This window comes from Eriocheir sinensis, chromosome 7, assembly GCF_024679095.1.
Source record: "Eriocheir sinensis breed Jianghai 21 chromosome 7, ASM2467909v1, whole genome shotgun sequence".
NCBI lineage: Eukaryota > Metazoa > Arthropoda > Malacostraca > Decapoda > Varunidae > Eriocheir > Eriocheir sinensis.
The window spans coordinates 13,194,934-13,208,997 of NC_066515.1; the positions used below are offsets into that span (position 1 = coordinate 13,194,934).

At 43.9% G+C, this 14,064-nt stretch overlaps 1 protein-coding gene across 1 annotated transcript; it reads right to left on the minus strand.

Annotated features, from left to right (window-relative positions):
• Nucleotides 1-1,692: 1,692 nt before the first annotated feature.
• LOC126991512 (uncharacterized) lies at nucleotides 1,693-10,357 on the minus strand. The gene is made up of 2 exons (XM_050850264.1): nucleotides 8,331-10,357; nucleotides 1,693-4,872 (listed from the first exon to the last, which is right to left on the minus strand). Exon 2 carries the CDS (start codon nucleotides 4,536-4,538, stop codon nucleotides 3,414-3,416), a length of 1,125 nt encoding a protein of 374 aa, XP_050706221.1. The 5' UTR covers nucleotides 4,539-4,872; nucleotides 8,331-10,357; the 3' UTR covers nucleotides 1,693-3,413.
• Nucleotides 10,358-14,064: the final 3,707 nt, after the last annotated feature.

Sequence of the window (14,064 nt, forward strand, 5' to 3'; positions counted from 1 at the left end):
AGCACCTCGATATTGAGGAGCAGATGAAAGCACCTCAATATTCAGTTTACTCCCGACGCAGCGAAGTGACGGTCGATTCTATATTTGAAGGAGTTGATGGTATTCGCATTTACTACTTCTGAAGGAAGATTGTTCCAGTGGCGGATGACTCAGTTTGAAAAGAAACTCCTTCCGATGTCTGTGTAACATCGACTAGACTGAATGGGTAAACCGTTATTTCTAGTTCTTAGGTTGGTTTGCAGTTCAAAGAATTTGGAGTAATCGACGTTATTGAATTTTTTCAGATACTTGAAGACTTGAATCATATCCCCTCGTAGGTGTCCTTTCTCCAATGTAAAGAGATTGAGTCGCTTGAGTCGTTCCTCGTACGGTTGAGCCCTTAAGGTTGGTATCAAGGCGTAAAAAACAAGAGGTGGAACCGTTCACCCCCCCCTCTCCACCTACTGCGCATGTGACGTCACGATCTGGAAAAGAGAGAGAGGGGTAGGCAGGGGGTGAAAGAAAATGGTACGGTAATGGTATTCTAATGTAATTTAGAAGTCGCGCCTGATACGTACGTTGGTGACCCTCCCCATCCCATTACCAAATGTCTGTCACTTTATTTCAGGAACAGACAATGGCTAACAGTATACGTATCTGTACAAAATTTACACGCTGCTTGGTAACCATATAACCAGATAGGTGGGCTGACTAGCTGCTGGCAAATAGTCTCCCTTATATCTCATGCATGGGTGGTTGTCTGTTGGTCTGGGACATGACATAGGGAGCTTCCATGTAGGAGCAGGCGTTGGACTATGTGTGTGTGTGTGTGTGTGTGTGTGTGTGTGTGTGTGTGTCCTCTATGCATATCTGCATGCATCTTTACCAAACCTGCCATGTGTGTGTGTGTGTGTGTGTGTGTGTGTGTGTGTGTGTGTGTGTGTAAGTAAGTAAGTAAGTAAACATTTATTGCCATAAGAATATACAATGCCAAACACACACACACACACATATATATATATATATATATATATATATATATATATATATATCTATATATATATATATATATATATATATATATATATATATATATATATATATATATATATATATATATATATATATATATATATATATATATATATATATATATATATATATATATATATATATATATATATATATATATATATATATATTATGTATTTCGCATATGGTCCGTCGAGCAGAAGCTTCATAACGGGCATATTTCAATCGAATATTAGACAATGAAGAAATTTATATTAAATCAATTATCAGTTGCCAAAATTCTATTGTACAGAGTTAAGGCTGCATAATCAATATAGAATAAATTAGTAGCAGAACATTAGTTTTATAATAATAAATTATAATAATAATAATTAATAGCTATCGCAAGAATGACAACAGAATAAAAATAATAATACAATAATAATAACATGTTAAAATTAATAAGAAAAATAACAAAGAAAAATACAATATCAGTAGTATCATTATGAAAATATTAACAATAATCAATAATAACAACAACAGCAGCAGCAATAATATTAATAATGATAATAACAATAGTAGTAGTAGTAGTAGTAGTAGTAGTAACAAAAACAACAACAATAATAATAATCCTTTGGGAGCCTATGAAATCGAAGAGAAGTCCCTCTTGAGTACACTGACGTGCACCCATTCACCATACAACTTGCTGGCATAGCAAGGTTATGAAGCGCGCTCGACCTGCACTCCTCCCTGGCCTCCCGACCAGCACTGCTGCTGCCTGCACTGGCGGACCTATCCTTCCACCACCAAGTGACGTCACGGGCAGGTGCGCCGTTCCTGCCAACTGTTGCCTTCCGCCCCCCCATGATGGTTTCACCTCTTAGTAAGTATGTCCATCTTGGTTGGTATCATCTTCGTGGCGCGTCGTTGAATCCTTTCCAGTAAATTAATGTCCTTTCTGTAATTAGGAGACCAGAACTCTACTGCATACTCGAGGTGCGGTCTTACCATGGAATTATACAAGGATAGCATCACGTCTGGCGTTTTACACTCAAAGTTCCTCGCTATGAACCCGAGCATAGTGTTGGCTTTGTTGTATGCTTTTTTACAGTGATTCGCGTGTTTCAGGTCACTGTTGATAGTACTCCAAGATCCTTTTCCTCCTGCATCGCTTGCAGAGGTTTCCCATTCATGATGTATGTGTGGTTACTATTTCTGGACCCAATGTGCATGATTTTGCATTTGTCAACATTAAAGGACATTTGCCATTTTTCCGACCATTCGATAATGTGATTGAGGTCTTTCTGAATGATTTCGCAGTCGGTCTTTGTGAGGGCCTTTCCACCCACCTTGGTGTCATCAGTGTAACGGTGTACAGGGGGGCGTTTAAACGCGTTGATTAAGACTCAGCTTCCTTAAGGCGAATATATTCTTAAGCCTATATGTACAGGAGCGTCTGAGCGAGAGAGACTACAGGTGTGTGTCAGTCGGACTCTCGTGAAGGAGTGACGAGTTACAGATTGGAAAATAATGAAGTTACAATTGGTCACGTATGTCAAGGTGACCTCCAAGCTTGATGAAATGCTTTGTATACAAACTGAGACGGTAAACACTGACGGACGACATTCCTATAAGGTGGCGTGATCTATCTGTCGTGGGTTTTTTCCATTGACAATTGTATGCCTAATTCGTGGTGATATTAAATAATAATAATAATAATAATAATAATAATAATAATAATAATAATAATAATAATACATTGATATCCTATTATAACACTGCTCGGTCACCTACCAGTGATCGCGACCTCGCGATTTACAAAAAAAAATCTAATTAGTAGTTGACCCGATATAGTGGGAACATGTTGAGCAGACTGCCTATGGCACAAGTATATCAAAACAATGGCTAAGCAGGAATAGCTACTCGTGTTGTAATGACATAAATAATGAGAGGTAACACCAGCGGGTGCGACATAATCAGAGAAACAATCTCTAAATAAAGACACCAGTATCCGTAGTTAACAAGTGGCCTAGTTACAGAACATGAAATGCTCATCCAGCTTCCAAAGAATAATAATAATAATTATAACAAAAGGTGGGAACATAGTACAATGTTAAGATACAGGAGCAGGGGAATGCCAGATTTCTGTCATTTGACTTGCTTGAGAAAAAAAAAACAAAAAAACTTGCCAGCGGCCTCCCTGCATCCTGTCGCCTTGTCTGCACAACCAAATAATCGTGCAGGACAGAGTTCCTCCTAATAAGGTAGCACATGACGACGAGACTGACGAACATCAGAAACATCAGCACAAAAATTCCAGGGTACAAGTAGGTGAGGTGCAAGTATTCAGGCAGCGTTTCCTCCAAGGTTTCTGCAAACTCTGTTTCGTTTGCAAAAGACAATTAATGAAGGGAATTAGTCATTTAAGAGATGCTGGAGAAGTGAATGTTATCGAGAGACCGCCGAGGAAACACTCGATGGGAAATATTGGCCGTGAAAACCAGACGGATCCGGGATGGGTACGTTGTTATGTTAGTGGAGCGGATATAGCATGCTTCCGCTATGCCATAGTAACCAGTAACCCGTTGATAAGTAGTACCCTCCGGGCAGATTACCGATACATAGAAGGACTGAGGAAAACAGAAATAATGCCGACCCTGAAAGTTCTTATGGAAAACAGGTGTTGGGGGTAGTTGCTTGTAAGGGCACAGGGAAAGAGCGTCAGACGCGTTCACCCGGGTGAGGGCGATCTCGCACACTCCTCCCCGAACCGGCAGGAAGGCAAAAAGAGACGCAGAGCAATAGAATCGCCTGAAGACTGTCTCCTTGCAATATTGCAAGAGTGAGTAGCTACCCGTTGAATACAGAGCGAAATCCTTCGCGATTAAGACAAGAGACGGGGACGTGTCCAGGGCTAACACACTGTCCTTAGCTGAAAAGGGAAATGGGACAATTTCATGGGCCTCAAACACGTCCGCCGTCTGAAACGGAACATGAATGATTATGGCATCGGGGGTGAGGCTGGACTCAATCAAAGGGTAAAAATAATGACTCATGTCTGGGTTGAATAAAGGCTTGAGACTATAATTTTGATATCCGATATGGATAGTCGTTCTCAAATCGTGTAGAGGGAATAAGGCAGGTGTGACTCTACCGTGCGCTGCATCAACCATGTTGCTAATAACTTGCTGATTTGCCGTTGCGACAGAGTTAATGACGCTTTCCAGTACATGCAAGGCCTGATCTAGGAGGAGAAACTGATTCACCTCGTCGATCTGCTTGACAACTATGTTGATAACTTCTACCATCTTATTTGTTTGCTCTAGCAGTTCCTCAATGTGAGCATGCAATCGCGCAAGTTTTCTACAATTGGCGTTGATCACCCTGCGATTTCGGGCAGCAAAAGAAAGTACATGAGTGTAGTGGTCCCGCAAATCGCGCACGTCCTCGTCGGTTGCCGTACCGAAGAGGAACTTTGAGGCGAACCCAACGATGTTGAGCAAACCCCTCTTTACCCGAGAGTGAACGTAGTGAAAACTATAATCCATGTCTACTTCATCAACTTTTCTCCGTAAGAACAGAATCCTATCCTCCAGTAGTTGAAAAATATTCAGAGAGTTGGTACTAGAAAGTGCCTTTGATTCCCCTAGTCTTCGTTGCCCGTACGGCGTCTGCCATGCCGAGTAGTTTTTCTGAGACTATCCTGATTGTGTCTGTGGTGTTGGTCAAGGAAGTATATGGATATTTTACGAGGAGCACATCTTCTATGAGGAAAACCTCTCCTATGTGTGCCGTGAGGGCGCCAGGCTTCAGGTGGATGGGTGTCGTTGCAAGCAAGGAGCCGAAGTACAACAAGATGATCAGAAAACGCAACATCATGATCTGAAAGTGGTGGGAATGAAGTATTTAAACCCGTGGTCTCAAGTTATAGGTATGGGTGTTGGGATTATCTTGTTGAACATTTGACTCTGAAGGGGAATTACCAATATCAAGGTCCAATGGTGAGGGAATTACTTTCAGACGATCACTGTGAACTTCTAGACTGACTCCACTATTTGACTCAAGAACCTCGAACCTATTTCCCCTGACATTCCGAACAACTCGGTAAGGACCCACAAATTTAGCCCCCAGTTTCGAACTCCTTTCCGCTTGCTTAATCATGACTGTGTCACCCTCTTTTAATTCCACCGGGACGCCCTGTTTGTGTTGTTTTGACATCATTTCAACCTTTGTAGCTTTTAACGTACTCCTAACCTCTGAGTGTATCTTGGAAAACATATGCATCTGCTGTTGCGCGTATTTATCAATATTGTAGAAAGGTTGGTGTGGTTTTGTTAGGAAGTCGTACGGAAGACGTTTCTCCACCCCATATAAGATGTAGTAGGGAGACTTCCCCATAGAGTCGTTTACCGACGTATTTATGGAACCGGCTAAGTGCGATAGCCAATCCTCCCAGTTATCGTGGAGATCGTTCACGATAGGCCTGAGGACCTGTAAGATTTTCCTATTAGCCCTCTCCGCCAACCCATTAGCAGCTGGGTGGTAAGCTGTGATGAAGGATTGCGTGATGTTTAACTGAGCGCATATTTCGCTCAATACTCAGTTCCTAAACTCGGTGCCATTGTCACTCAAAAGAATTCGAGGAGACGAATGTGGACACAACACGTGAGTCACGAGGGCATGGGCCACGCGTGTGGCTGTCTTGTCCTTCAGAGGCGCTAGAACTAGAAACCTAGAGAACTGGTCGACGCACACCAATAAGTAGCGCGAACCATGTTGGCTCTGGGGGAGCTGTAATAAGTCTATATTTACAACATCCCATGGCGCCTCTGGTACTGGGTATTGCAACATAGGTGCTGGCCCTTTTACGGACCCCTTGTGCTTAGCACAAGCGACGCAATGTGCGACATGTTTTTCTACATCAACCCGTAATGTGGGCAGTAGTATTTTTGTCTGGTGACAGATAGTGTCTTGTCCCTTCCTGGGTGACCCGCAATGGGTGTGTCATGGACCAGCTTAAACGTCACGGGGACGTATTTGTCTGGGATGACCAGTTGTTCTATAGGGACTGGTTTGGTTGGCCATGACCTACAAAGGAGGTTGTCCTCTGATAGGAAGAATTGTGAAAAGGGAACTGGCAATTCTGGAAGGTTTGTTTCGTCTCCCGACTCTAGGGCGTAAATTAACCTCTTCCATACTTGGGTGGTCTCGCTGAGCAGTGTGTAGCTCAGATGAAGCGAAGTTGTGGATGACCTCTGGGGTGGCAATCGCGCCTATTGGAATATTTCGAGATAAGGCATCTGCGACTACATTTGTTTTCCCGGTGATATATTTTATCTCCGGATTGTATGCTTAGATCGTTAAGAACCATCTTGCCAGACGACCGTGTAGGTTTTTTCCCTTGAAAAGATCAGTGATGGCCGCGTGGTCCGTATACACCACAATTTTGTACCCCATCACTGTGTCTCGAAAATGCTTCAGAGCCCACACAATGGCAAGAGCCTCTAGGTGGGTAACATAATAGTTCTTTTCCAGAGCTGTTAGTACTCGACTGGCGAACGCTATTACATGCTTTTTGCCGGACTTATTTGTTTTCATAAGAGCGGCTCCTAGTCCACTAGCCGAAGCGTCGGTACAAAGCTGAAAGGGGTCCTTGAAATCTGGAAAGACAAGGACCGGAGCCTGTGTAAGCGCTTTCTTTAAATCCTCAAAGCTCGTTTGTTGAGCTGGGAGCCACTGAAATGGTACGTCTTTCTTTAGTAGATGGGTTAGGGGACTCGCGCGTGCTGCGAAGTCCTTTATGAAAGGCCTGTAGTAACCTGCGACTCCCAAGAAAGACCGTACCTTGTCTGTAGACGTTGGTTGAGGGAACTCGGCAATAGCTTTTATTTTGTCGTCCACTGTGTGGATGCCGAATTCGTCCACGACATGCCCCAAGAACTTGATCCGAGGCTTTAATTCACATTTGGTGAGTTTGAGCTTTAATCCGACCTCTTGAAGTCTGTGTAGGACTGCTTTTAGTGTTTCCATGTGTGCATGCACGTCTTTACTTGCTATGATGATGTCGTCTAAATACACATAGACAGAGTTGCCCAGTAAGTCTCCAAAAATACTGTTCATTGTCCTTTGGAAGGTCAAGGGAGCTCCTTTGAACCCGAACGGCATCCTCGTCCACTCATAGTGGTCTGAGGCGTGCTGAAAGCCGTTATTTCACGGGACTCGGGGGCCATGGGCAGTTGCCAGTAGCCACTTACCAGATCTAGACTCGTAAAGACTTTATTTCCTCTACAGAGACTCATCAGGAGATCTCTGAGAACGGGAAGCGGAAAATGATCATCCACGGTCGCATTGTTCACACGCCGGAAATCAATCACAGGACGATAAGAACTGTCTTTCTTTGGAACCAGAAACAAGGGTGAATTCCACGGGGAGTTCGATTCTTTGATGACACCTTGTTCTAACATATCAGACATAAGTTGCTGCACTACTTCCCTCTGACTGTGGGGGAGCTTGTATGCATTGATATATACAGGATTGGTATTGGGTTTTAACTTAATGTGGTGTTTAGTACACTGCGTAACTCCAAGCGGCTCGCCTGGAAGAGCAAGCGCCCCCCTATAATGTTCCAGCAGCTGGACTAAGGTTGGCTTAATTTCGGAATAGTGTGCAACTTTTAGGAATGCCTCTAAATTAGCTGTGTCTTGTTTGTGAGAAGCCTGACACGCCGAGGTTATGCCTGAGACTTGGGCTGAAGGGTATTCAGCTGGTTCCGGGGCTACATTTTTCCCATACACTAGACACTGGCATAATCTAACACCGTGTTTTAAGGATACAGGGGATCCTGAAGTGTTTATAACCAATGCCTCTGCAATACCTCCCTCCTTGATTGTCGCGAGAGTTACATCCACCGTCACCCGGTGTATGTGTGGTGCTCCGTCGATACACACATCACTGCCCGTTGGAGGGGCGTTAGGTAACAAGATTTTAACAAGTTTTGAAGCACGATCCGGAACTATTTGAGGACCTTCTACTACTGCCGTTACTGTCCGCCATAAGTCTGTAATGTTTTCGTGTGGTTTGACCGTAAGAGGTGACACTTGGGCGGTGGCAGACCCTGAGTCTGTGGTGGGATGGTCATTTTCCCCCTCTGAGGGCGGGATTACAGGTGACATTGGCGATGAATTTACCATCCCCTGTATGCGTCGTCCTTGATACACGATCGTGTTGCTTTCAGGGTTTATGGTTATGTGCTGGTCTTTCATGGCATTTAATCCTAAGATTCCATCTACAGGTAAGGCAAACCTGCTAGATACATAAAAGAAATCTCGAAAGGGACATACCTTTTCATGTAAGCTGACTGTTAGTGGTACTCGCCCTAGGATTCCCAAAGTGGTGCCCGTCACGCCTACCACATTCAGGTCGTTCTCTTGGAGCGGCCAATTTCCCCCTCTCGCCTGTCGTGTCAGTGACCTGTAAGCGGAGTCTGAGATTACATTGACTGTCGCACCTGTGTCTACCGCTAAGGTGAGTGAAATTTTGCCCACCTTGCAAGAGAGGGCAATTATGCTTGTCCGTCCCAAGGCGGCAATGACTGAGTCAAGTTACTCCCAATTAGTATCGTCCTTATGGGATACTTGGATGTACGCCTTGTGGCTGTCACGCAGTCATGCCTTTTTATTCTGAGAAGAGGAGGAGTGTGGTTTACTGTCCGCCGAGGACTTGTTCTTCTGTTCCTCCTTGGCCTTTTGTATTGCATAACAACTATCTGAATCATGAAAACATGGCAAAAGGCAGCCTTCCGCTGATGGTTTGGCCTAGGGTTCCTGTGTGATGAGTGATGGCCGTCTCTGTATCCTCCTGATCTCCTATCAGATCCCTGTCTTGAGTGTGTTGAGTCCCTACGTTTCGCGAAGCAAGAATTCTCGGAATGTCCTGATTGTTTGCAAAAAGGTGAGAGATGCCTTACTTTGAGCCTGCAATGCTGCGGCTGTTGCGGGGGGTTGATGGTGAGGGTGTTCTTGAACCTTGACTTCTAACTCTGAGACGAAGTCAACCAACTTCCCGCTCGGTTTGAAGGTCAAGGGAAGGACAGAACGGCGGTTCTTCTCTGAAATATGAAATAAGTAAAAAAGCAACTCGAAGACTGTCTTCACCTGGTGTTTTTGCATACTGCCCCGTGGGAGCCACTGCGCGTCTTCTAAACTTTTGACACAGTCAACCGCCAGCTGACTTGCCTCAGTCATGGCGTCCCAAATCGGCTTTGTTGAGGAATTTTTTTGGAGGGACTCAACCGTGTGTGCGATCTGTCTAACGATGCTTGGTTTACTCCCGCCTCCGAAGATTTTTATGAAATTCCTTTTAAAAATCTCATAGTTTACTCCAATGTCCCCCGAAGCGAACGCTGAGGACTGCATCAAATTTAGTGCCCGAGAGCCTGGTAGTAACCGGGACCGAATGAATGCAATTTTATCATGATCGTCCGTAATAGAGGAATTTACGATGGCAGACTCACATAGATCTAGGAACTGTCTCGCCGAATAATCTGACTCGCTGCCGGAGAACTGTCGAATACTGGCGTGAGTTCGAATGACCCGAATCGGTGGAGGGGGGGGGAGGGAGTTGGATTGGTAGGTATTGTGATCGGTGGAGTGGGGGTTAAGTATTCCGAAGAACCCGGAGGTGAATTGGCCCTGTCCACTGGAATTGAGGAATATTGAGTACCTGAACGTAAATTTACAACATTAAGATCATCGGTGTCTGAACCGTGTTCCACTTCCTCCTCACCTGAAGGACGAGCCAACTGTTTAAAGGTGTCGCCGAGTTTAGCGAGAGTGTCTTTGTTCATACTATGGCTTAAATCAGTTACAATATATGAGCATATTTTAATAGCTGTAATTATTATCCCATGTAATACTAAAATTGTGCGCCGTACCCCTATAAACAAGAAGGGATGGTAAGCAAGGTGGCCGTTAGACGTAATAGAATGTTAAGGTTATAATGTCAGGTTATAATGTAATGTTATAATGTTATGGTTATATGAAATAATGACCCAATAACGCAGCGGTTATTTGGTTAGAAGAAATAAGTGAGCATGCCATTAAAAAGCGGGTTTCTCCCGAGCAGCGAAGAGAAAACGGAGCAAGGGCACACTGAGGAAGTTTAAATCAGAGTAGGGAAATCACAATACCGTATGCGAATGATCGTTACTCTCACAACTACGACTGATTAACAGTGTTAGATACACATAAATAAAAGAGTCGTGCCTCTAATGCAATTTTCCTGAGTTTGCACTTGTGAAAAATTGGAACGACAGGTACGATACCGAGAATATTCAGCTGAAGTAGAGCTGGTGACGGAGGATATCGTCGTCCCTAAGGGAACACGATGCCTCGGAGTCGCGTTGGAAGACATCGGCTGCGGCAGGAAAGCGTTGAGAGTTGATTGAAGGGCGGACCTCAGGTGACTCGTAATGGCGGCGAGATACTGCCGACTCAGCGATGTAACTGGCTGTGGGGTGGCCCGGCAGGGGCAGGTCGGGCGGCCGGAACACTGCTGCCAGACGTAGGACGGCTGCGGCGTTCTTGTTATATTGAGAGCTATGGGGCAGCGGTTGTAGATATGGCGACCTGGGTGTGTAACCTCTTGAGAAGGCGCCTTGTAGGAACGGTAGGTAACTGCTTGCAGTCACCGGGAGACGTCCGCGTTGGCCCTGGTTGGCTGTTCGTCGGAAGAGATTTGGGCCGATGCTCCCGGCAGCGGCGGTGTTGCCGCTGTGTTGCTTGGAGCTTGTGGGTGCTGCGGGTTGTGCCTCCTTCTGCGTAACGCGGAGGGCTTGGAGTGAGCTGGGAGTGGCTTGTAGTCCAGGGCCCGAAATCGCGATATAGCCAACAGCCAAACGATGACCAGCTTCGGTGAAGTCATCAATACACTTACAAAAGAGAATAAGATTCTTATAAGACTAAAAGAGAATATTCTTAAGAAAATAATCAATGCCGAATTAGCCATCACATTCAATGAGGCATGCATAAAAGAGAATATCCTGCCCATATACACCCTGAATATATATATATATATATATATATATATATATATATATATCTATATATATATATATATATATATATATATATATATATATATATATATGATTATTAAGATACCCTTTGTTTGCACTTGCAGAGCCAGATGTCTTAACTGAAATAAGAAATAATTTGAAAAACCATAGATAGATGGAGAATGTGAGCCACGAAGGTTCCCGGCTGGCTGGTTCCTCTGTGCATTGAAGGCGCGTGCTGTTGTTGTAAACAAGACAAACATATTCGCTGCAACTATAATATACGACTTTCCAATTATTATGGAAAATATTTTCTCAGGTTGTTTTAAAGCGAACCGCAACTATTTGCCAGGCCAAATTTGGAAAATAAACATTTTTCCTCGAAGGTATGAGGGAAAACACGGGGTAGACCTTGCCTTCCCTTCGTCTCTCCCGCAGACCTTCGTTCCAAAAATGCTAGTGACTATAGGTACACACCGTCCTTCCCTTCGATCTTCGTCGCTAAACCTTCGTGACTCTTGGTACGACTCTAAGGCTCTTCGTCTCATCAGCTCTCCTCCTCTTGCTGACAGCTTTCTACCTCTTAAATTCCGTCGCCATGTTGCTTCTCTTTCTATCTTCTATCGACATTTTCATGCTGACTGCTCTTCTGAACTTGCTAACTGCATGCCTCCCCCCTCCCGCGGCACCGCTGCACACGACTTTCTACTCATGCTAATCCCTATACTGTCCAAACCCCTTATGCAAGAGTTAACCAGCATCTCCACTCTTTCATCCTCTTCACTGATAAACTCTGGAACAATCTTCCTTCGTCTGTATTTCCTCCTGCCTATGACTTAACCTCTTTCAAGAAGTGTATCAAAACACCTCTCCACCTGAAACAACCTCTCTTTTGGCTACTCTTTACTTTTTACTTTTGAGGGAGCGGCGAGTAGCGGGCTGTCTCCTTTGCTGTATATATATATATATATATATATATATATATATATATATATATATATATATATATATATATATATATATATATATATATATATATATATATACAGCAAAGGAGACAGTTTGAGAGCAAAAAAAAAAAAAAAATAAACAATTAAGATAAAAAAGCCCGTATTCACTGCTCCTGAAAAGAGTTCAGAGGAGTGGCCGAAAGATAGGTCAATTTCGGGAAGAGAGGTGTCCCGATAGCCTCCTCTTGAAATAGTTCAAGTCGCAGGCAGGAGGAAATACAGATGAAGGAAGATTATTCCAGAGTTTACCAGCGTGAGGGATGAAAGAGTGAAAATGCTGGTTAACTCGTGCGTAAGGGATTTCGACAGTTATGGAGATGAGCTTGAATAGAAAGTCGTGTGCGGCGAGGCCGCGGGAGGGGGGGAGGCATGCAGTTAGCAAGTTCAGAAGAGCAGTCAGCGTGAAAATATCGATAGAAGATAGAAAGAAAGGCAATATGGCGGTGGAATTTAAGAGGCAGAAGAACATCAGTAAGAGGAGGAGAGCTGATGAGACGAAGAGCCTTAGACTCCACTCTGTCCAAGAGAGCTGTGTGAGTGGAGCCCCCACAAGTGAGATGCATACTCCATACGAGGGCAGACAAGGATTTTATATGGATAGCAATTGTGCAGGGGAGAAGAACTGGCGGAGACGATACAGAACGCCCAACCTCGAGGAAGCTGATTTAGTGAGAGAGGAGATGTGGTTTCCAGTAAAGATTTTGAGTTAAGGATAGATCGAGGATGTTTAGTGTTGAAGGAGGTGACAGCTGAGTGTTGTCGAAGAGTAGGGGATAGGTGTTTGGAAGATTATGTCGATATAATAGGTGGAGAAATTTGGTTTTTGAGGCATTGAAGGACAGAAGGTTTCTTTTACCTCAATCGGAAATGTTTTTTTCTGTAGTTTCTGTTGAGAGGGTCTTCTGGTGAAAGAAGTTGAGTAATGCAGAGTGGAGTTATCAGCGTATGAGTGGATAGGACAGTTTGTTATGGAAAGATCATTGATGAATAACAGGGAGAGAGTGGGTGATAGGACAGAGCCCTGTGGAACACCACTGTTGATAGGTTTAGGGGAAGAACAGTGACCGTCTACCACAGCAGAGATAGAACGGACGGAAGGGAAACTGGAGATAAAGGAACAGAGAGAGGGATAGAATCCGAAAGAGGGCAGTTTAGAAAGCAAAGAGTTGTGCCAGATTCTATCGAAAGCTTTCGATTTGTCTTGCGCAACTGGGAAATTTCACCGAAACGGCTAAGAGAAGATGACCAAGAGTCAGTTAAGAGAGCAAGAAGATCGCCAGTAGAACGCCCCTTGCGGAACCCATACTGGCGATCAGATAGAAGGTCAGAAGTGGAAAGGTGCTTTTGAATCTTTCGGTTAAGAATTGATTCAAAAGCTTTAGACAGACAGGAAAGTAAAATTATAGGGCGGTAGCTTGAGGGATTGAAACGGTCACCCTTCTTAGGCACAGGCTGTGTGAAGGCGTACTTCCAACAGGAAGGAAGGGTAGATGTCGATAGGCAGAGGCGAAAGAGTTTGACTAGGCAGGGTGTTAGCACGGAGGCACAGTTTTTTAGGACAATAGGAGGCACTACAACAGGTCCATAGGCCTTATGAGAGTTGAGGTCAAAGAGGGCATAGAAAACATCATTCCGAAGAATCTTAATAACAGGCATAAAGGAGTCAGCAGGGGGATGAGTACGAGGAATATGCCCAGAATCGTAGGAGGCACTGCAACAGCCTTCTGAGAGTTGAGGCCAAAGAGGGCATGGAAAACATCATTCCGAAGAATCTTAATAACAGGCATAAAGGAGTCAGAGGGGGGATGAGTAGGAGGAATATGCCCAGAATCGTATATATATATATATATATATATATATATATATATATATATATATATATATATATATATATATATATATATATATATATATAATTTAGTCATGTATCGGATGTCACATTATAGAGATCCGCGGATGCGGATGTGTATGCGGATGTCATATTTACATATTTTGCAGATGCAGATATCA